We start from the raw sequence: 22,060 nt of genomic DNA on the forward strand, positions 1-22,060 counted from the left end.
CCTCCTGGCCCCTCCAGCTCCCTTCAGGCCGTCACCTCCCCCTCACAATTCGACCAGGAGGCTTCTCCCCCCTTTCCCCACCCTTTTTCTCCTCATTTTCCCCCCCTTTTCTCCCCCCCCCCTCATTTTCCCGCTCTTTCCTCCCTCCCCTCATTTTCCCGCTCTTTTCTTTCCCGCCCTTTTCTCCCCCCTCATTTTCCCGCCTTTTCCCCCCCGTTACCGCTCCCGGAGGCGCCGCCGCCGCCGCCTCTCGCCGGGTTCCCTCTCTGGTGTCGTAATCTCTCCCCCCCACTCCCGCCGCGCTTTACGGCAACCGAGCGGCCGGGAAGGCGGAGGGCAAAGCCGCCCTCACGTCCGCCCGCGGCGCCGCCTCTTCGCCCGCTTTAAAAATGGCGGCGCTGCCCTCACTTCCCGCGCTCAAAATGGCGGCCGCTCCCCCAACCATCCGCCAGCTTCAAACATGGCGCCGCCCCCCTTGCCCTCTTCCAAGATGACGGCGACTCAATTATTTCCCGCCCCTCCCAAAATGGCGCCGCCGCCGCCGCTCTCCCTCTTCAAAAATGGCGCCGCCCCCCTCGTGCCCTCATCCAAGATGGCGCCGCCGCCATTACACCGCCCCTCCCTCCCTCTCCCAAAATGGCGGCGGCCCCACCCCTTTGCCCTCTTTAAAAATGGCGCCGGCTGCGTCACGCCCTCTCCCAAAATGGCGGCGCGTCAACTTCCTCCCCCCGTCTGCCCTCTTCAAAAATGGCACCGGGGCTTCTACGCCCTCTCCCGACAGGGCAGCCGCTCCCTCCGCCTCCCTCCTCCTTCCTCCGCCTCTCCCCGCCTTCTCGTGAGGCGGCGGCGGCTCCCTCGCCCCGCTCCGTGCTCCCCGCGCTCTCCCAAAATGGCGGCCGCGCCCTCCCTCCCTCTCCCTCGTTCCCCCAAGATGGCGGCGGCTCCGCCCGCACCCAAGATGGCGGCGGCGGCCTCAGCGGGGCCGGGCCGGGGCGGGCCCTGGGGGGGGCGGCTGGGTCGGTGCCGCCGCGCTCGGAGCCGCCATGGGGGGCGTGAAGGTGATCGGCAACGACGGCGACTTCCAGCCCGAGCTGAGCGCCGCGGGGGCGCGCCTCGCCGTCGTCAAGTTCACCATGAGGGGGTGAGCGCCCGCGCCGGGGGCACCGGCAGCCCTGGGGGGCCGCCTGGAATCCCTGGGGGTCCCCCTGGAATCTTGGGGTCCCCCTGGAATCCCTGGTCCCCCCCAAGAATCCCTGAATCCCACCAGAAGCCCTTGGGGTGGCACCTCAGAAGCTCTTGGGTCCCACCTGGAGTCCCTGGTCCCCCTCAAGAATCCCTGAATCCCCCCCCTGGAATCCTGAGATCCCACCTGGAATCCCTAGATCTCCCCAGAAGCCCTTGGGGCAGCTCCTCAGAAGCTCTTGGGTCCCACCTGGAGTCCCTGGTCCCCCTCAAGAATCCCTAGGTCCCACCTGGAATCCCTAGATCCCACCTGAGAAGCCCTTGGGGTCCCACCTGAAATCTTTGGGTCTCCCTGGAGTCCTTGCGTCCCCCTGGAATCCCTGAGTCCCACCAGAATCCTTTGGGTTGCCACCTCAGAAGCTCTTGGGGCTCCACCTGGATTCCTCAGGTCCCCATGGAAGCCCTCAGGTCCCCATGGAAGCCCTCAGGAGGTGTCCAAGGCCGGGTTGGATGGGGCTTGGAGCCCCTGATCCAGTGGGAGGTGTCCCTGCCCATGGACCTGGCTGAGCTTTGAGGTCCCTTCCAAGCCAACCCCGCCCCGTTCCATGGTCTTTGGGGCAGACGGTCAGAACCCTCGCGTGGAGGTGACACTCCATGTCCTCCGTTCCTCCAGGTGTGGCCCCTGCTTGAGGATCGCCCCGGCCTTCAACGCTTTGAGCAACAAGTACCCGCAGGCCACGTTCCTGGAGGTGGACGTCCACCAGTGCCAGGTTGGTGTTCCCAACCCCTTCTCATCTTGAGCAGATGACGCGGTGGGGGGGAAGCGGTGGGGACCACGGGGTCCTGGAACGGGTCGGAAGGGACCTTAAAGATCAGAGAACGGTGGGATGGATGCTGAGGAGCCCCGACTCTCTCAGCCTGGCCTCGCACGGGAGGTTCTCCAGCTCTTGGATCATCTCCGTGGACAGAGCTTCTCCAGAGCTTCGTTAACGACTCTCCCGCATCCCTACGGCTTCGTTAGGCCCCTCCGCTAACGGCTTTCTCCCTCCTAGGGCACAGCCGCCACCAACAACATCTCGGCCACTCCCACCTTCCTCTTCTTCCGCAACAAAGTCCGGATCGACCAGTACCAAGGAGCCGACGCCGTCGGCTTGGAGGAGAAGATCAAGCAGCACTTGGAGAACGATCCCGGCAGTAACGAAGACGTCGACATTCCCAAAGGCTACGTATGCGTCTGCAGAGATTACGTTTGTCTCTTCCTCTCGCGCGAAGGGTTAAAGGCCTTGGAGGGCCACGGCCGCTCGGGGGGGCAACCCTAGAAGCCCCAAAACCTGGAGGCGCTGAGGTTGGAGGAACCTTCTGAGCTCCTCCAGGCCACCCCTCAGCCCCGACCCCGTCATAGCTGCTAAACCGTTATCCCCAGGAGCCGCATCTCCGGGGGGTTTGAAGCCCTCCGGGGTGGAATCCTTGAGGTTGGAGACACCTTCTAAGCTTCTCCAGCCCCATCCCACCGTGGCTGTTAAACCCTGTCCCCAGGAGCCACATCTCCGTGGGTTTTGAAGCCCTCTGGGGTGGACTCCTTGAGGCTGGAGAAACCTTCTAAGCTCCTCCGGGCCCTGCTCAATCCCATCCCCGAGCCTTTGGAAGACCACGAGGTTGAGAAGGTTGCGTGGCGATGGGCGCGTCTGCATGAGGTGGGGTGGGTGGTGGAGGTGTCACGTGTACCGGGGAAGCTCTCCAAGCCCGGCCCGTGGTCATTAAAGTGGTGGATGTCGTGCTTCGTGAGCACCTCGTTGCTGCAGCTGCTTCTTCTGCGCCTTTCCTCTCCTCAAACTTCCCGCTCTGTCCTCTCCGCATGCTCCGTAGGAGAAGATACGGGTCTCGGAAACATTGCAAGTAGCTCTGGTGCCTCCTCAGATCTTCCCTTCTCTCTTTCTTTCTCTTTTCTTCTTGCTCCTCACCCTTTTGTGGAACGAGCTGGGTTGGAAGGGGCCTCAAAGCCCACCTCGTTCCACCCCACCAGGGTTGGAAGATGCAGGAGGGGAGATCGAGATGAGATCTTGGGGAGAAACCTTCTCCTGGGAGGGCTGGGGGAGGTCCTGGCCCAGGTGGTGGCTGCCCCGTCCCTGGAGGTGTCCAAGGCCGGGTTGGATGGGGCTTGGAGGAACCCACCTCCTCACAACCTCCTTCCAGGAGCTGCAGCGAGCCGGGAGGTCTCCCCTCAGGCTCCTCTTCTCCAGACGAAACCCCCCTCAGATCCCTCAGCCCCTTCCCTTGTTCTCCAGCTCCTCAAGGTCCTTCTTGGAGCGAGGAGCCCAAAACTGAACTAGGCTTTGAGGCCTGGACGGTCCCTTCCCACCGCAACCGTGCTCCTCTTCTCCCGGTTTCTCAGCATTGGGGTGGGATTGACCGTGCTGGGTCTTCTCCATCGAAGAGGGCTCTCAAAGTCCTCCTTGGGGCCAAGTTCTGAGTTCCACAACGAGCTCTGTCCATCCATCCGAGTCGGTTGCCTTCGGAACGTCTTTTGATGGAACCTCGAGTTCTCCTCTTTCCCTTGTCTCCATCCCTTGAAGGCCACGTGAGGGGGGATCCAGCGCCTCCGCTGTCCCCTCAACCTTCTCCTCTTCTCCTTCCAGATGGACTTGATGCCCTTCGTCAACAAAGCCGGCTGCGAGTGCCTCAACGAGAGCGACGAGCACGGCTTCGAGAACTCCCTCCGCAAAGACTCCTCCTACTTGGAGTCAGACTGCGACGAGCAGGTACCGGGGTGGCTTCCAGGTGACCTTCTCCTGGAGTCCAAGCGCACCTGAGCACCTCAGCTGCCCGGCTTTGAGGGTTGAATGTCCTTTCTTGGAGATTGAATGGCCTCTTCTGAGGGTTGAATGTCCTCTTGTTGTCCCCGCAGCTCCTCATCACCGTAGCGTTTAGTCAACCCGTCAAGCTTTACTCCATGAAGCTTCAAGGACCAGATAATGGTGAGTGAGGGCTCCATTCGGTCCTCGCAACCCAACCTTGGACCTTCTCCCTTCTGAGAACCTCCCAGCAGCTTGGGTCAAGGAGTCAGAGACTCAGGGTTGGCTTGGAAGGGACCTCCAAGTCCATCTGGTTCCCGGGAGGTTGCTCCAAGCCCCGTCCAGCCTGGCCCTGGACATCTCCAGGGATGGAGCAGCCAGGACTTCTCTGGGCACGACCGTGACCTCGTTTTCCTTGGGCCTGGGCTGAAGGAACATCTTGGAAGGCCACCTCCCCACCCCTCTTGTCTTTTCCTGCAGGGCAAGGTCCGAAGTACGTCAAGATCTTCATCAACCTCCCTCGCTCGATGGACTTTGAAGAAGCCGAGAGGAGCGAACCCACTCAAGCCTTGGAGCTGACGCCAGAAGACATCAAAGAAGATGGGATCATCCAGCTCCGCTATGTCAAATTCCAGAACGTCAACAGCGTCACCGTAAGTTTCCGAGGTCTCCGTGGGGTTCCAGGAGCTCTGGGCTGCTTGGTTTCCATCCCGAATGTTCTTCCTTCCTCCCCCTGGATCGGGGGCTCCAAACCCCGTCCCACCAGGCCTGGAGCACCTCCAGGATGGTTCATCCGCCGGCTTCGCCTTCCTTAAGGATTATCTAGAAGGTTAATTGGCTCGCTTCGAACTCGTTAGCGCGTCGTTTAACTCCTCGGTTTGTGCTTTCCCCCCGTAGTTGTTCGTCCAGTCCAACCACGGCGACGAGGAGACCACCAGGATCACCTACTTCACCTTCATCGGGACTCCTGTCCAAGCAACCAACATGAACGACTTCAAACGAGTGAGTCTTCTCCGAAGCCCACCCCAGCTCTGCTCCTCAACTCCTGCTCCTCAACCCAGGAGCCGCTTGGGTTGCTCTTCTCCTCGTGGTTGAAAAGCCTTCTCCGCGTTTTTCTTCTCCGCAGGTAGTTGGGAAGAAGGGAGAGAGCCACTAGGATGCCGAAGGCCCCGGGAGGCCTTATCGCGATGGAAGATCTTCACTCATAGCTCCACCTCCTGGACGACTCCTTGACCCTGAGTGGAGGGTCTCGAGTCGGACGCCGTGACCTGTAACCCCCCAGCTTCTGTGCAGCCGGAGCTTCTCCTGGTGTGGTGGCGTGACCCTTCCCACCCCGGGTTGTAAATAAAAGCCGTTCCTTTTGCCGCGTCTCCTCGCGTTCCTCGAGGAACCGAGGTCCTTCTCCTCTTGAGGCTCTTCCACCTCCGCTTCCGAGGCCACCGCTTCGTTCGTAGCCCTGAAGGGACGGGTGGAGGTGACCATCTCCGAGGTCTTTCGCTACCAAACCTTTCAGCGATGGTTGGTTCGGAGTTGAAGGTCTCCGCTGAGCTTTGGAGGCCACCTTGAGCCAACCTGGCTGGGCTTGGAGGTCCCTTCCCCTGGGATCTGGCTTCTCCTGGTGCTTTGGTGGCCTCCGGAGCTCCAGCTGCGGTGCCACCAAGGCCCAGGAGGTGGCGCTGTTGGCCTGGAGGAGCCCCCAGGCCGCGGGGGGGTGGGGATGGAAGGGGGGTGATGGACGGACAGAGGGACATGGACCTTCCTGGGCTCCTTCAACCCCAGAAGGAGAAGCTGCTGAAGCTCTAGGTGGGATTTAGGAGCTCCTCCTGCTTCCTCTGTGCGTTGGGACCTCCTCGAGCTCGGGCCACCAGCCTCGTGGTTTGGAGCAGCCGGGGGGTGGCCAGCAGGACCACGAAAAATGGGATTGTCCCCCTGGGGAGGCCCCAGCTCCAACCCCGGGTTCAGTTTGGGGCTCCTCGCTCCAAGAAGGACCTTGAGGGGCTGGAGAAGGAGGGTCCTGAGGGACCTGGAGGGGGCTCGGGGTGGAGAAGGAGGGTCCTGAGGGACCTGGAGGGGGCTCGGGGTGGAGAAGGAGGGTCCTGAGGGATCTGGAGGGGGTTCAGGGCTGGAGAAGGAGGGTCCTGAGGGATCTGGAGGGGGTTCAGGGCTGGAGAAGGAGGGTCCTGAGGGACCTGGAGGGGGTTCAGGGCTGGAGAAGGAGGGTCCTGAGGCTCCTGGAGCTCCTCGCGTGGTTCCCCTCAGGTTGGCCAAGCAGCTGTTGGCCGTGCTCCTCCCTGCAGGTATCTCCTAGGACATTAGTGACGCTCGGTCTCCTCGCTCTCCCCGAGAAGATGTGTAATTACGTTAATTACGCCTCATCTCAGCTTGCTGAGACGCCTCGAGAACCTTTGAGGTGTGGTCCCACCCCCCCCCGCCCGGCTCCAACGTCTCCGTTCTCCACCTCAGAAGCTTCTCCCAGCGCTTCTTCCCCTTCTTTAACCCCCAAGGAGTTCCTGGAGCACCTGCTTTCATTGCCCTGGACAGGCTGGATCCACCAACCAAGGTTCTCCAGAGCTTCCTGGGAGGCTGGATCCATGAACCAAGATTCTCCAGAGGTTCCTGGGAGGCTGGATCCACCAACCAAGGTTCTCTGGAGCTTCCTGGGAGGCTGGATCCACCAACCAAGGTTCTCCAGAGCTTCCTGGGAGGCTGGATCCACCAAACAAGGTTCTCCAGAGCTTCCTGGGAGGCTGGATCCATGAACCAAGATTCTCCAGAGGTTCCTGGGAGGCTGGATCCACCAACCAAGGTTCTCTGGAGCTTCCTGGGAGGCTGGATCCACAAACCAAGGTTCTCCCAAGGTTCCTGGGAGGCTGGATCCATGAACCAAGATTCTCCAGAGGTTCCTGGGAGGCTGGATCCACCAACCAAGGTTCTCCCCTCACTGGTTCTCCCGGTGTTCCTAACAAACCCAAACCCATCGTTCCCATCTCTCCCTTGGAGGAACCGCGGTGTTGACCCTCTTGGCTGGTGCCCCCAGCTCCCACCCCCCACCCTGCCCCACAGGTTCCACCAGCCAGCAGGTGAAGGACCTTCAGGAACACGAGGGACCTTCAGAAACACGAGGGACCTTTGGGAACACGAGGGACCTTCTTGATTTTTGCTCCGCTCCCCACGTTCTCCACTTCTCCCTCACCTTCCAAGCTCTCCTGGAGCTCCGCGAGGGGGAGGAGGGGGCCGGGCGGGAGGCGGCACGTGGTCTTCTCCAGTTTATCTGAGGTCTCCTTGCCGTTTCTATTTTGGACGGCGGCAATAAAAGGGATTGTTCGTCGTTATCCCGGCTTAACGAGTCCAAATCCCGGCCGAGGCGAAGCTTGAGGGGACCTGAGGTGATTCGCTCCCTTAATCCCACCCCCCAGGGTCTCCTCGTCTTCTTCTCTCTTGGTTCTCCAGACGTTTGGGAGGGGGTCGGGTGGTTCATTTGAGGTGGTTCGCTCCTCAAACCTCAAAGCTGAGGTCTTCGTCGGGGCTTGGAGATCAGAGAGCGGTGGAAGGGACCTCAAAGCCTCCACCAGCTCCGTGTCCTCCCTGGGCTGAGGCCAGGAGATGATCCAGGGGCTGGAGAACCTCCCGCACGAGGGGTCGTTCAGCTCTAGGAGGACCTTGGAGCAGCTTCCAGTAGGAAAAGGGGCTCCAGGGAAGCTGGGGACACCCTGCAGGGACCCCTCCCGCTGGATCAGGAGCTCCAAACCCCATCCAAGCTGCCTCCAACCTTCTCACCACCCTTGGAGCCTCCTTGGACCTGTCCCAGCAGCTCCACCTCGCGGCGCTGGATCCCGAGCCGGCGAGGACTTCTCCTCCCTCCATTTCATGAGGTTGCTCCATCGTTGGAGAGAAGATAGAGACTCGTGGACAACCCCTCGGCTTCGAGGTCGGTGCAGCTGCTCCGCGGGACCCTCTGGGACCTGCTGGGGAGGAAGGGTCGGAGCCAGGTCGGAGAACTTCCTCGCCAAGTCTCGGAGCTGAGTCCCCACCGGGTCCGTCTCCAGGCTTGACCTCACGTCTGGAAGGCGGCCTGGAATTCCTTGGCGCCTTCCAACGGGAAGAAACGGAAGCTCGGCTGGGAGTCCACGCCAAGACGAAGACAACAAAGCCACGTGGTCCCGGCGGAGCCGCCAAACTTGGGGTCTGGTGGAAGATTTCTCACCGTCCTTCCCCGTATTTTCATTGGGTTCGAGGTTCAGAAGCTTGGGAAGAAGATACCTTGGTCAGTTTGGAGATGACACCAGGCTGGGTGGGAGTGTTGATCTGCTGGAGGGTCTCCAGAGGTTCCTGGCCAGGCTGGATCCACAAACCAAGGTTCTCCAGAGGTTCCTAGGAGGCTGGATCCACAAACCAAGGTTCTCCAGAGGTTCCTAGGAGGCTGGATCCACAAACCAAGGTTCTCCAGAGGTTCCTGGCCAGGCTGGATCCACAAACCAAGGTTCTCCAGAGGTTCCTAAGAGGCTGGATCCACAAACCAAGGTTCTCCAGAGGTTCCTGGCCAGGCTGGATCCACAAACCAAGGTTCTCCAGAGGTTCCTAAGAGGCTGGATCCACAAACCAAGGTTCTCCAGAGGTTCCTGGCCAGGCTGGATCCACAAACCAAGGTTCTCCAGGTTCAGTGGTGGACACGTCTGGTTGGAGGTGTCCACAGGCAGGTTGGATGGAGCTTGGAGCCCCTTCCAACCCAACCCATTCGATGAGTGGAGGGCTTGGACCTTCCCGGGGTGACGTGTGGATTTCTGGCCTCTCCGAGCTGCAGAGCCCCCTCTGCTCCCCCAGCAGCTGCAGCTGGAAGAGGAGCAGTTTGTGGCCTCTCGGAGGTTTCCGTGGGGATCGTTATGGTAACGAGGCTCCTCACCCTTGGTGCTCCGTCTCCTTGGCTCCGCGACACAAAGAGCCACCCAAGAGGCGCCCGGACAATCGCTCTGAAGAGGTTTCACCACCAGGGTCGACGTTCCACCACGAGGACCTTGAGTTTGTCTTGGAAGGACAACGGTTGGGGCCATTTAGAAAGATTTCTCCTCTTCTCCTTCTCCTCTTCTTTCTCCTTCCCCTCCTCCACTTTCTCCTCCTCCTCCTTCTCCATCTCCTCCTCCTCCTCCATCTCCATCTCCTGGATTAACACGGATCCAGCCTCCCAGGAACCTCTGGAGAACCTTGGCCCATGGATCCAGCCTGGCCAGGAACCTCTGGAGAACCTTGGCTTGTGGATCCAGCCTCCCAGGAACCTCTGGAGAACCTTGGCCCCTGGATCCAGCCCCTCAAGGTCCCTCTGGAGAACCTTGGCCCCTGGATCCAGCCCCTCAAGGTCCCTCTGGAGAACCTTGGCCCCTGGATCCAGCCTGGCCAGGTCCCTCTTCTCCTCCCGGCTGTCACCGAGGGTCCCCCCCTTTCCCCGCTGCGGGTCAGGAAGCAGATCTGGCCCGGCCACCGCGCCCTGGGGACACCCCGAGCCCCCGTGTGACTCGGGCTGCAGCCACGTCGCTCTCCCCCAGCCCAGGAGCTTCTCAAAGAGCTTCGGGACCATCAACCTCGTGTCCTCGGCCCTGGGTGGGAACATGGCTTCCGCTGGGCTTCCCTAACGAAGGGCGAGCCCGTTAGCGGTGGCCTCGCCGAGGTCTGTCCTCCGGGCGTTGGCGGGAGACGCTGGAAGCTGGAGCTGCAGGTGGCCACCAGACGGTCCTCGGGGACCAGCAGCAACAAAAGGAGCTTTCTGAGGAGCAGAAGAAAACAACCCCGAGCAACCGGAACCTGAGGTCCCTCAAGAACCATCTGATGACGTTAGTGGGAGGTCTTCTTCACGGCCGCCTGGAAAAGAGTTGCCTCCCACGGACAGAAGAATCCAAGAATCCAAGAGTCCTCACCAGGTTCTCTCTGGTTGCCCAGAGCAGAGGTGGCCGCTCCGTCCCTGGAGATGTTCCAGGCCGGGTGGGATGGTCCTTGGAGCAGCAGGACGTGTCCCATGGAGCGGGATGGGCCTTAAGGTCCCTCTCCTGGAGCCCCTTTCCGTCCTGGAACCTTCTCTCCAGGCTGAACTCTCTCAGCTGGTTCTCAGGAGGTTCTCCAGCCCTCACATCGTCTCCGTGTCCTCCCTGCGCTGAGGCCTCCAGCGCTGGATGTGGAGCTCCAGGTGGGTCTCACCGAGCAGAGGCGAGGGGGACAACCCCCCTTCTTCCAACACAAACCATCCCATGATCTTCAAGATCCCTTCCAACCCAACACATTCCATGATTCCAAGATCTCCAAGCCCCTCCCAACCCAACCCAACCCCCATTCCAAGATCTCTGAAGCTCCCTCAGGCCCAGCCCATCCCGTGGAAGGAGCCCGTCCATCACGTTGCTGTGAAGGCTTCTAAATCGACTTCTCCTCAGGCATTTTGGGACGTTCCCTCGCTGTGATTGGCCACCAACTGTCCTGTTCCAGGTGAAGCCCCTCCAGAAATCGCCCTCAGCAGGTGACCCCCGTTTCCATCAACTCCCCCCCAAAAGGATGTTGGAGGAGGCACCACCTGAGGCTTTTCATCCACCTGCGGAGCTGCTGGAGCGAGGCCAGAGGAGGCCGCGGAGATGATCCAAGGGTTGGAGCGGCTCCCGTACAAGGAGACAGGTGAGACGGCTCCGGGGAGACCTCAGAGCTGCTTCCAGCGTGGACCGGGGCCAACTCCACGCGAGGTGGGACCTCGCCGAGATGTCCTGCTTAAAATATTTACACCTCGTGGAGCGACACGTGTCGAGGGCGGGAGGAGAAGGTTCCTCGGGGTCCCTCGGCCGCTGGAACGACTCCTCCAACAACAGATTCCATGATTTATTGATGGAGCTTCCGTGTGAGGTGAGGAGATGATTCCCACCTTGAGGGGTGTGTCAGATCCTTGGGTTCCTGCAAGAGCTTCAGAAGTAGCCGAGGGCACCAAACATCTAAAATTTGAGGGTAGATCTTCAGGAGAAATGGGATTGAATTGTTGGAGGACCTCGAGGGTCGTGGAAGGGGACAGGGGGCACCTCGAGGGGCGTGGAAGGGGTCGGGGGGCACCTCAAGGGTCTTGGAAGGGGTTGGGGGGTCTCCCCTCTTCCAACCCAACCCATTCCACGATTCCATGATCGTTGAGGTCCCTTCCAAGCCAACCCATCCCACCGTTCCACCAAGCTCCTGCCCCTCCGTGGTTCTCGGAGGGTTTCGAGATGGGATTAGACGGGGATTATGCTCCTCAGCCTCGTTAAAACGAACCGGCAAGGATGAACTTGGAGGATTAAAAGCTCCGGGTAACGATCTAAGAAATCCCTCGGTGGCATCAAGATCTCCACCTGCTAATCAGGAGATCTGGGGAGATGAGGAGCTTCTAGAGCTCCTCTAGGTTGTGTTTCTCCTCAGGTTTGGGTTTGGAGGGGATGGAAGAGGGTTTGGAGGGGATGGAAGAGGGTTTGGAGGAGGAGGAAGAGGGTTTGGAGGGGGTGGAAGAGGGTTTCTCCTCGAGTCCCATCGCTGGTTCCTTTGGAGAAGAACCCACCCCGCCCCGACCTCCTTCCAGGAGCCGCAGAGAGCCGCGAGGTGACCCCTCAGCCTCTTCTTCTCCAGACTAAGCAGCCCCGGGTCCTCCAGCTCCGTTCCCTTCTCAAGGTCCTCCTTGGAGTGAGGGACCCGGGGTGGGGGGGGACAACCCCTTCTCTGCTCCTTCTGGCTGATCCAAGCCAGGACGCTGGTGGCCTCAGTGGCTTTAAGGTCCCTTCCAGCCCTGGATCTTCTGAGGAGCCCGTTCCTCACCCCAGCAAGATCTCCAAGGAGCCGATCTTCAGCCTGCTCCCTCCAGGAAGCACAGGGCCACCAGCTTGATGGGGACGTGGGGTTGGAGAGCCACCTCGGACCTTCCCCAACCCACCTCTGCTCCGAGAAACCTGGGAGAACCTCAAGCAAAGGCCTTTTTCCACAGCCCCCACCGCTCTCCAGCTCAGATCTCGGACGCTGAGACCACCAGGTGGGGCCTGGAGCCCCTCCCGGACAACACCACGGGGAGAGAGTTGGGGTTCTCCAGCCTGGAGAAGGCTCCGAGAAGACCTTAAAGCAGCTCCCGGGATGGAGAAGGGGCTCCAGGACAGCTGGGATGGGATGCGGAGAAGGGTTTGAAGCTGCAAGAGGGGAGATCGAGGTGACATCTTGGGGAAAAACGTCTTTTTGGGGAGGGCGGGGAGGGCCTGGAACAGGTTGTCTGGAGAAGCCGGGGCTGCTCCATCCCTGGAGGGGTCCAAGACCAGGTTGGACGGGGCTGGGAGGAACTTGGAGATCCCTTCTAACTCAACCCATTCCATGATTCTTAGATCTTAAGGTCCCTTCCAACCTATTCCATGATTCTCAGATCTTCAGGTCCCTTCTGACCCATTCCATGATTCTCTGATCTTAAGGTCCCTTCCGACCCATTCCATGACTCTCAGACCTTCAGGTCCCCTCCAACCCACCCCGTCCCGTGATTTTAGGAAGGAGGAGGACACGTGGCTGATGGAAGCAGCGTAGCTCGAGGAAGAAGAAGAGACAAAGGAGGACGTGGAGGTGGAGGAGGAAGCGTGGATGAAGGAGGAGCCGCGGCGGGTCCTCGGTGGCTCCCTCCGTCCTCCTTTCCGTGGTGGGAGCCGAAGCGGGGGCCGCGGGGGCGTCAGGCGGACGCTCTCCAGCTGTTCCCCCAACCATGTGTCAACTTTATTTACCAACGGAATGTGATGATAATTACGGCGACGAGGAACGGGGGGGGGAGGAGAAGGCGTGGAGGCAGCCTGGCCATCCATACTTAATGTCCTCCTCCTCCTCCTCCTCCTCTCCAAGGCCGAGTCCATCGAGGTTGTCGCTGGAGACGTCTCCCAGCGTTCCCCGAGTAAAAAATTCATCTCCAACTGGCTCGCAGGGTTCCCACCAGATGGGTGAGCGAGAAGGCAGCGTCGAGGCTTTAACCCCCTCCTGGCCGGGGCCTCCTCGGCGGAGACGCCGACTCCGGCTTCTCCTGGCGGCGGGGCCTTTAAAAGCCACCCAGCTGCCCTTCTCCTGCTGGTGGAGCCGGCGAAGCCCAGGCAGATGTTGGCCCCTGGGAGCCGCGTTGAATCCTAACGAGGAGGAGGAGGCGGCGGCGTTGAGGCTCGGCGAAGAGAAGTTTCTATTTCTGAGCTCGAGAGGTTCTCCTCACGCTCGTCTCCACGACCAGCTCCTTCCACCAAGGGGCCTCCTCAGCCGAGAATGGTGGAAAAGCCCTCAGAGATGACCCAGTCCGAGCCCACCCCGGCCCTGAGCAGCACATCTCCACGGCTTCCGGACCCTTCCAGGGATGGAGAGTCCACCTAGGAGACAACCGCGGAATGGTGAAGGTTGTTAAACCCCCCTTGAAGCTCGGCCAGACCCAGCGTGGCGACTGCCCCGTGTCCTCCAGGGCTCGTTGGGACTTTCTCCAAGGGCCTGGAACGATGGGATGAGGGGGAAGGACTTTCAGTTGGAAGGAGAAGGTTAAGATGGGACGTTAGGAAGAAATTCTTCACCCTGCAGGTGTCCAAGGCCGGGTTGGACGCGTTTGGAGCCCCCGATCTAGCAGGAGGCGTCCCTGCTGGTGAAACCGGATGGGCTTGGAGGTCCCAACCCATCTCCTGAGCCCAGGAGGTGCCCCAGCCCAGCTTGGTCCATCCTAATTTTAGGGATAAGAGCGGACAATCTCTTTTCCTCGCTCTTTTCCAGCCGCGGACGTGGTGCTGGAGCTTCTCGAGCACCTGAGCTCCACCAGAAGGAGGGGGGGGAAGAACAAACCCATCTCGGCGAGCTCGTATGTTCCAGCGCCTCGTTATTAACGAGGATCAAAAGAGGAGGAAGATCTCGGCAGCTGCGGCGCGTTCCGAGAGAGGAGACGGGGAGGTTGGGAACGAGCCCCGAGCGGAAAACAAAAGGAGGAGGAAAAAGGAAGGAGGAGGAAACAAAGGAGGCCACCACGGTCTTGGTGGCTGCTCCATCCCTGGAGAGGGGTTGAAGGTGGATGGAGCTTGGACCCCCCGGATCCAGCGGGAGGTCCCGGTTTGTGGATCCGGACGGGCTTGGAGGTCCCTTCCAACCCCAATCGTTCCATGACTCTACGACCTCGCTCTTGACCCTCTTGAGGTTCACACCAACCCACCTTGGCCAGGTTCCTCCTCCATCCCCTCCTCCTCCTCCCAAGTTTCCGCGAAGAGGCCGGGAATGGGTTTTCCTCCCCCGTTTCTGGTTTTAATCGTTTCCAAACGAGGCCAAAAAAAAAAAAAGAAAAACCTAAAACAGGTGCTGGAAATGTGAGACCCAAGCGAGGGGTTTCCTCCCCGCCCTCCCACTTCTCCAGGAAAAAGCAGCTGGGAGGAGGTCCTGCACCTGGATCGGGGGATCCATGGATTCAATCCAGCCTGGGGGAAGATCTAGAGTGGACATCAGGAAGGATTCCTTCACGAGGGTGGGGGGGAGGCCCTGGAACAGGTTGTCCAGAGCAGAGGTGGCTGCTCCATCCCTGGAGGTGTCCAAGGGCCAGGCTGGATGGGGCTTGGAGCCCCCGATCCAGTGGGAGGGTGAAACTGGATGGACTTTGAGGTCCCTTCCACCCCATTCCATGATTCTACGCCCTTTAAGGTCCCTTCCACCCCACCCCATCCACGATTTCATGACCTTTAAGGTCCCTTCCAACCCAAACCATCCACGATTTCACGTCCCTTCAGCCCCAAACCCTTCCTTGATTCGAGGTCCCTTCCTATTCAACCCATTCCATGATTCTACGACCTTTAAGGTCCCTTCCACCCCAAACCAGTTCAGGATTCTACGACCTTTAAGGTCCCTTCCACCCCAAACCATCCACGATTTCATGTCCCTTCAGCCCCAAACCCTTCCTTGATTCAAGGTCCCTTCCACCCCAAACCAGTTCAGGATTCTACGCCCTTTAAGGTCCCTTCCACCCCAAACCATCCATGACTTCATGTCCCTTCAGCCACAAACCCTTCCTTGATTCGAGGTCCCTTCCTATTCAACCCAGTTCATGGTTCTACACCCTTTAAGGTCCCTTCCACCCCAAACCAGTTCATGTTTCTACGCCCTTTAAGGTTCCCTTCCAACCCAACCCATCCACGATTTCATGACCTTTAAGGTCCCTTCCAACCCGAACCATCCACGATTTCATGTCCTTTCAGCCCCAAACCCTTCCTTGATTTGAGATCCCTTCCCATCCCAACCAATTCATGGTTCTACACCCCTTTAAGGTCCCTTCCACCCCAAACCAGTTCAGGATTCTATGACCTTTAGGGTCCCTTCCACCCCAAACCAGTTCAGGATTCTACACCCTTCAAGGTCCCTTCCACCCCAAACCATCCACGATTTCATGTCCCTTCAGCCCCAAACCCTTCCTTGATTTGAGATCCCTTCCCATCCCAACCAATTCATGGTTCTACACCCCTTCAAGGTCCCTTCCACCCCAAACCAGTTCATGGTTCTACACCCTTCAAGGTCCCTTCCACCCCAAACCAGTTCAGGATTCTACGCCCTTTAAGGTCCCTTCCACCCCAAACCAGTTCATGGTTCTACACCCTTCAAGGTCCCTTCCACCCCAAACCAGTTCATGGTTCTACACCCTTCAAGGTCCCTTCCACCCCAAACCAGTTCATGGTTCTACACCCTTCAAGGTCCCTTCCAACCCAAACCATCCACGATTTCACGTCCCTTCAGCCCCAAACCCTTCCTTGATTCGAGGTCCCTTCCTATTCAACCCATTCCATGATTCTACGACCTTTAAGGTCCCTTCCAACCCAAACCAGTTCAGGATTCTACGACCTTTAAGGTCCCTTCCACCCCAAACCATCCATGACTTCATGTCCCTTCAGCCACAAACCCTTCCTTGATTCGAGGTCCCTTCCTATTCAACCCATTCCATGATTCTACACCCTTTAAGGTCCCTTCCACCCCAAACCAGTTCAGGGTTCTACGACCTTTAAGGTCCCTTCCACCCCAAACCATCCACGATTTCATGTCCCTTCAGCCCCAAACCCTTCCTTGATTTGAGATCCCTTCCCATCCCAACCAATTCATGGTTCTACACCCTTCAAGGTCCCTTCCACCCCAAACCAGTTCATGGTTCTACACCCTTCAAGGTCCCTTCCAACCCAAACCATCCACGATTTCACGTCCCTTCAGCCCCAAACCCTTCCTTGATTTGAGGTCCCTTCCTATTCAACCCATTCCATGGTTCTACACCCTTTAAGGTCCCTTCCACCCCAAACCATCCACGATTTCATGTCCCTTCAGCCCCAAACCCTTCCTTGATTCGAGGCCCCTTCCACCCCAACCCATTCCATGGTCCTACGCCCCGTAAGGTCCCTTCCACCCCACCCCACCCGCGCTCCCCTGCCCTTTACGGACCCTCCCAGCCCACCCCTGCTCCCGCGACCCTGGAGCTCCGTCCCGTCACCTCCTGCTCGGTCCCTTTAAGCCCCCTCCTCTCCTCTCCCCAAGCCCCCAGCCCTGCCATTTCCAGCCTGCCTTTGATTAACGACTTTTCTCTCTAATAAAAGGTTCCCAAACCATCTGTTTTTCTCCCTAATGCCTTGCCCAAAGGTTTCTCCTCCCGCTTCCAGGCTCGGGGCCAAGTGCCATTCCCCCTATTTTTTTTTCCTCTTCTCCTTCTCCCCCCTCCCTCCCTCTTCCCAGCCTTGTAAACAAACCTTTTTCTCTCTCCCTCTCTGATTTTTTTTTTTTCCCCATCTCGCGGGGCCGTTTCCTCGCCCGCCGCGATGCATATTCATGGCGAGTAAACATTTTTAGTGCCTCCACTTAATCTCTTCCACTGGCAATTACGGCGTCGCCGCGTTGGGCTGCAGAAGGGCCCGCTGAATTTTTTATTTTTTGATTTTTTGATTTTTTTTTTTTTCGGAATAGTTGGTTTGGTTTTTTTTTTTTTTTTTTTCCCAACCTTCTCGCAACAGCTGGGGCGCAGATGGGCCCCGCGCGCGCGCCGCGGCGGAAATCAAAACCCCTCCAAGATGCCAACGGAATTGATTTGGCTTTTATGGAGGAGCAGGAGGAACCTCGCGCGGGGAGGAGAGGGAGGAAGGGGGAAGGGAGGCAGGTGGAGAGGGGGAAGGGGGACGACGCGGGGTGGAAGGGACCTTAAAGGTGATGGGATCGTGGATAAGATGGGTTGGAAGGGGTGGGTTGGGTTGGAAAGGACCTTAAAGGTGATGGGATCGTGGATGGTTTGGGTCGGAAGGGGTGGGTTGGGTCAGAAGGGACCTTAAAGGTGATGGGATCATGGATGGGTTGGGTTGGAAGGGGTGGGTTGGGTCAGAAGGGACCTTAAAGGTGATGGGATCGTGGATGGTTTGGGTTGGAAGGGGTGGGTTGGGTCAGAAGGGACCTTAAAAGTCGTGGGATTGTGGATAAGTTGGGTTGGAAGGGGTGGGTTGGGTCAAAAGGGACCTTAAAGGTGATGAGATCATGGATGGGTTGGGTTGGAAGGGGTGGGTTGGGTCGGAAGGGACCTTAAAGGTCATGGAATTGTGGATGGGTTGGGTTGGAAGGGATCATAAAGGTCATGGAATCGTGGACTGGGGTGGATCGGACTCTCTTAGGGGAGAAGGAACCTTGGCCCACGGATCCAGCCTCCCAGGAACCTCTGGAGAAGCTTGGCCCACGGATCCAGCCCCTCAAGGTCCCTCTGGAGAAGCTTGGCCCATGGATCCAGCCTCCCAGGAACCTCTGGAGAAGCTTGGCCCACGGATCCAGCCTGGCCAGGAACCTCCGGAACGTTTCTCCCCAAGATGTCACCTCAATCTCTGCCCTTTCACCTTCAAACCTCTCCCCTGGTCCCACCCCTGATCCCGATCTCCTCCCGCCTTTCTCTCCCGCCTTGTCCTACCACCCGTTCTCCTCCTCTCCAGTTCGTTCTGCAGGTGTCCCTCACAGAAACCATCTCCAAGAGCTCCAGCCAACGCTCCTCGCAGCCAAACGACCCCCGCGCTCGGAGCTCCTGGTCCTGGTCCAACTCATTCCAACCTCCCTCCCGCGCCGGGTTTGGCCACCAGGAGCGTCCGAAGCCTTTGGACACCTGCGCTCGGTGCTCCTCACCCTTCCTGCTCTCCAACTGCGTCCTTCTCGCCGGTGGCTTTGGCACCGGGGACGGAAACGAGCTGGCAGGGCCTCTCGCCGTTGATTGCACCACGTGCCCTCGTCCTCCTCCTCCTCCCGGTTGGAGCCGAGGCCGCTTGGAGAGGAGGTTTGGCAGCTCCGAGAGCCAGATGTCGAGTCCTCTCCGTGGTGGCATCTCTCTCCGGCAACGAGAGCCGAAACCCAGCGGGAGGAGGGAACCGTTCGCTTGGAAAAGACCTTGGAGATCACGGGGTTCAACTTGTCCACTTCTGATCTGGAGAAGCTTGGCCCACGGATCCAGCTTGGTCAGGAACCTCTGGAGAACCTCGGTTTGTGGATCCAGCCTCTCAGGAACCTCTGGAGAACCTCGGTTTGTGGATCCAGCCTCTCAGGAACCTCTGGAGAACCTTGGTTTGTGGATCCAGCCTCCCAGGAACCTCTGGAGAACCTTGGCCCCTGGATCCAGCCCAACCCAGAACCTCCTCAGTTGCCTTTTCCTGCTCCTTCTTCCAGTCTCCAAGCTCCTGGAATTCCTTCCAGTTTTGTACTTGACTGGTTAAAATCCTTTCTTCTCGCCTTTCCAACCCCAAATCCACGTGGTCCTTGGGCCCTGCTCTTTGAGGTCCCTTCCAACCCAACCCATTCCACGATTCCCTGCTCTTTGAGGTCCCTTCTAACCCAACCCGTTCCATGATTCCCTGATCTTGAGGCTGGATCCGTGGGCCAAGGTTCTCCAGAGGTTCCCGGGAGGCTGGATCCAGGGGCCAAGGCTCTCCAAATGTTCCTGACCAAGCTGGATCCACAAACCAAGGTTCTCCAGAGGTTCCTGGCCAGGCTGGACCATGATCCAAGGTTCTCCAGAGGGACCTTGAGGGGCTGGATCCACCAACCAAGGTTCTCCAGAGGTTCCTGGGAGGCTGGATCCAGGGGCCAAGGTTCTCCAGAGGTTCCTGGCCAGGCTGGACCATGATCCAAGGTTCTCCAGAGGGACCTTGAGGGGCTGGATCCATGGGCCAAGGTTCTCCAGAGGGACCTTGAGGGGCTGGATCCATGGGCCAAGGTTCTCCAGAGGGACCTTGAGGGGCTGGATCCATGGGCCAAGGTTCTCCAGAGGTTCCTGGCCAGGAAAAGTCGGAATTTCTCTCATCCGCCATGTGGTTTCATCACAAAAGGGGCTTCAGATGGCAACGAAACCCAATGGAAGGAGAATCCAAATCTCTTCTATTCCAATCGCAAGACCCTTCGAGAAGCGGCTCCACGAGAAACCACCCTCGTCGGCGCTAGCCCGTCCTCCTTTCTTCTCCCGCGCTCGTCAAGGAGCTAATTCAAGCCGCTAATTGCGGAAAGAACCTAATCCAAGCGCCGCGCGTTCCTTCCATTCTTCGCGTCTTCATCCTTTGGCTCCTTCCCATGGGGGTTTGATATCGTCTCCTAATTAGATTACGAGGCCGCGGAACGTTTCCAGCGCCCAAAGCCAACGGGGCTCTGAGGAGCCGCCGCGCAGCCAGGCTCGTTAATAACGGCGAGAAATACTAACGATCGCAACGAGGAGCTCCTCGTAAATAGAATCAATAAGGACCTCGACGATAAGCGCTTTATTAAGCTGGGAAGGGGTTGAGGTGGGAAGGGAGTGGAGAATCGTGGGCTGGGTTGGGTTGGAAGCGACCTCGAAGATCTTGGGATCGTGGAACGGGTTGGAAGGGACCTCGGAGGTCAGAGAATCGTGGATTGGATCAGAATGGACCCGAAAGCTCATGGAATGGGTTGGGTCGGAAGGGACCTTCAAGGTTGGAAGCTGAAAGAAGGGAGATGGAGATGAGAGACGTTCTCCTAGGAGGGCGAGGAGAGGCGGGTTGTCCAAGCAGCGGGGGCTGCCCCGTCCCTGGAGATGCCGAAGGGCAGGTTGGAGCCCCTGGGCCAGCGGGTGTCGTCCCTTCTTGGAACAAAATCAGAGGAAGAAGCACCTCAATCGGGTTAGAACCCACCCAGCCTGAAGCCTGAACCATCTCCAAGGCGGAAGGTGTGAGACTTCCTCCCCAAAAAAAGCCCCGTAGTAACTTTTTCCAAGGAAGGTGTGAGGGAACCTAAAAATACTCCAGTTCCACCTCCGCTTGGAGCAAACGCTCGTAAGGTTTCTTGGTAGAACACCTCCGCGCTACCTGTCTTTCCTTTTTGGTGGCTCCTCCGTGCTTCCAGCACGGAGCAGGGAACGATTGTCCCCCCGGGGAGGCCACATCTTAAATCTTGAGTTCGCTTTGAGGCTCTTCGCTCCAAGGAGAACCTCGAGGGGTCACAAATCCCAAGAGAAACGCCGCCGGGGCCAGCCCGGCACTTGCGTTTTTCCTTTTCCTGTTTCATTTAACGACCAAAAAAACCCCCTCAAAGCTCGTTATGAAGCGCGGTTCCTGCGTTCCTCGTGGGCTCCATGACGAGAAGGTCAAGGGAAAGGTCCCGAGGAGAAGGGCTTGGGGTGCTGGGGAGGAGAAACTCAACAGGAGCCACCAAGGCCAGGTTGGATGGGGCTGGGTGCCCCCCATGAAGGTCAAGACCAGGTTGGATGGTGCTGGGAGCCCCCGATGAGGGTCAAGGCCAGGTTGGATGGGGTTTGGAGCCCCCGATGAAGGTCAAGACCAGGTTGGATGGGGCTGGGAGCCCCCCATGAAGGTCAAGGCCAGGTTGGATGGTGCTGGGAGCCCCCCATGAAGGTCAAGGCCAATCTTCCCACCACTTTTCCCTGAGGAGAGGGCAGCCATGTTCCCCCCCCGCCTTGCCAGGGGGCTCGGAGCCCGCTCTGGGCTGTGGGGAGATGGGGATCCTCCCTGTCCCCCCCCCCCCCCCCCGCCTTTCCCCTCTGGTTTCTTGAGGTCTCAGTGGATTCTGCAGCCCCCCCCACCTCCTGCCCCCCTCTCTCCTTTGCCCCCCACTCCATTTCACTGTCCCCCCCCACTTTCTCCCCACCATTTCTCTCTTTACCCCCCATTTCACTCTCCCCTCACTCTTTACCCCCATTTCACTCTCCCCCCTCACTCTTTACCCCCATTTCACTCCCCCCTCACTCTTTACCCCCATTTCACTCTCCCCCCTCACTCTTTACCCCCCATTTCACTCTCCCCCCTCACTCTTTGACCCCCATTTCACTCTCCCCCCTCACTCTTTGACCCCCATTTCACTCTCCCCCCTCACTCTTTGACCCCCATTTCACTCTCCCCCCTCACTCTTTACCCCCATTTCACTCCCCCCTCACTCTTTGACCCCCATTTCACTCTCCCCCCTCACTCTTTACCCCCATTTCACTCTCCCCCCTCACTCTTTACCCCCCATTTCACTCCCCCCTCACTCTTTACCCCCCATTTCACTCTCCCCTCACTCTTTACCCCCATTTCACTCTCCCCCCTCACTCTTTACCCCCATTTCACTCCCCCCTCACTCTTTGACCCCCATTTCACTCTCCCCCCTCACTCTTTACCCCCATTTCACTCCCCCCTCACTCTTTACCCCCCATTTCACTCTCCCCCCTCACTCTTTACCCCCCATTTCACTCCCCCCTCACTCTTTACCCCCCATTTCACTCTCCCCCCTCACTCTTTACCCCCCATTTCACTCCCCCCTCACTCTTTACCCCCATTTCACTCTCCCCCCTCACTCTTTACCCCCATTTCACTCCCCCCTCACTCTTCACCCCCCATTTCACTCTCCCCCCTCACTCTTTACCCCCCATTTCACTCTCCCCCCTCACTCTTTACCCCCATTTCACTCCCCCCTCACTCTTTGACCCCCATTTCACTCTCCCCCCTCACTCTTCACCCCCCATTTCACTCTCCCCTCACTCTTCACCCCCCATTTCACTCTCCCCTCACTCTTTACCCCCCATTTCACTCTCCCCTCACTCTTCACCCCCATTTCACTCTCCCCTCACTCTTTGACCCCCATTTCAC

General features: G+C 58.9%; 2 protein-coding genes across 2 annotated transcripts in view; both read left to right on the forward strand.

The window, feature by feature from the left end:
• The first annotated feature begins 995 nt into the window (after nt 1-995).
• Nucleotides 996-5,336, forward strand: TXNL1 (thioredoxin like 1). Its single transcript, XM_069879845.1, has 8 exons — nt 996-1,141; nt 1,856-1,952; nt 2,235-2,408; nt 3,819-3,941; nt 4,088-4,157; nt 4,455-4,627; nt 4,872-4,976; nt 5,101-5,336. Exons 1-8 carry the CDS (start codon nt 1,044-1,046, stop codon nt 5,128-5,130), a joined length of 870 nt encoding a protein of 289 aa, XP_069735946.1. The 5' UTR covers nt 996-1,043; the 3' UTR covers nt 5,131-5,336.
• Nucleotides 5,337-13,805: 8,469 nt separating this feature from the next.
• Nucleotides 13,806-22,060, forward strand: part of LOC138733719 (transcription factor 4-like) — a gene marked incomplete at its 3' end in the record, with an annotated part of 82,174 nt that continues 73,919 nt past the window's right edge. Inside the window, exon 1 of the mRNA XM_069881185.1 lies at nt 13,806-14,048. Coding sequence (XP_069737286.1) covers nt 13,806-14,048 — 243 coding nt within the window. The remainder of the gene's footprint in view (nt 14,049-22,060) is intronic.

The sequence above is a fragment of the Phaenicophaeus curvirostris genome, chromosome Z (assembly GCF_032191515.1).
Source record: "Phaenicophaeus curvirostris isolate KB17595 chromosome Z, BPBGC_Pcur_1.0, whole genome shotgun sequence".
In the NCBI taxonomy this organism is placed as follows: Eukaryota; Metazoa; Chordata; class Aves; order Cuculiformes; family Cuculidae; genus Phaenicophaeus; species Phaenicophaeus curvirostris.

Excerpts from the sequence above, each read along its gene's own strand:
- TXNL1 (XM_069879845.1), top strand. The coding sequence starts at position 1,044 with ATGGGGGGCGTGAAGGTGATCGGCAACGACGGCGACTTCCAGCCCGAG. Across the intron at positions 1,142-1,855 it reads GTCAAGTTCACCATGAGGGG|GTGTGGCCCCTGCTTGAGGA; the intron begins GTGAGCGCCCGC and ends CCGTTCCTCCAG. Across the intron at positions 4,158-4,454 it reads GCTTCAAGGACCAGATAATG|GGCAAGGTCCGAAGTACGTC; the intron begins GTGAGTGAGGGC and ends CTTTTCCTGCAG.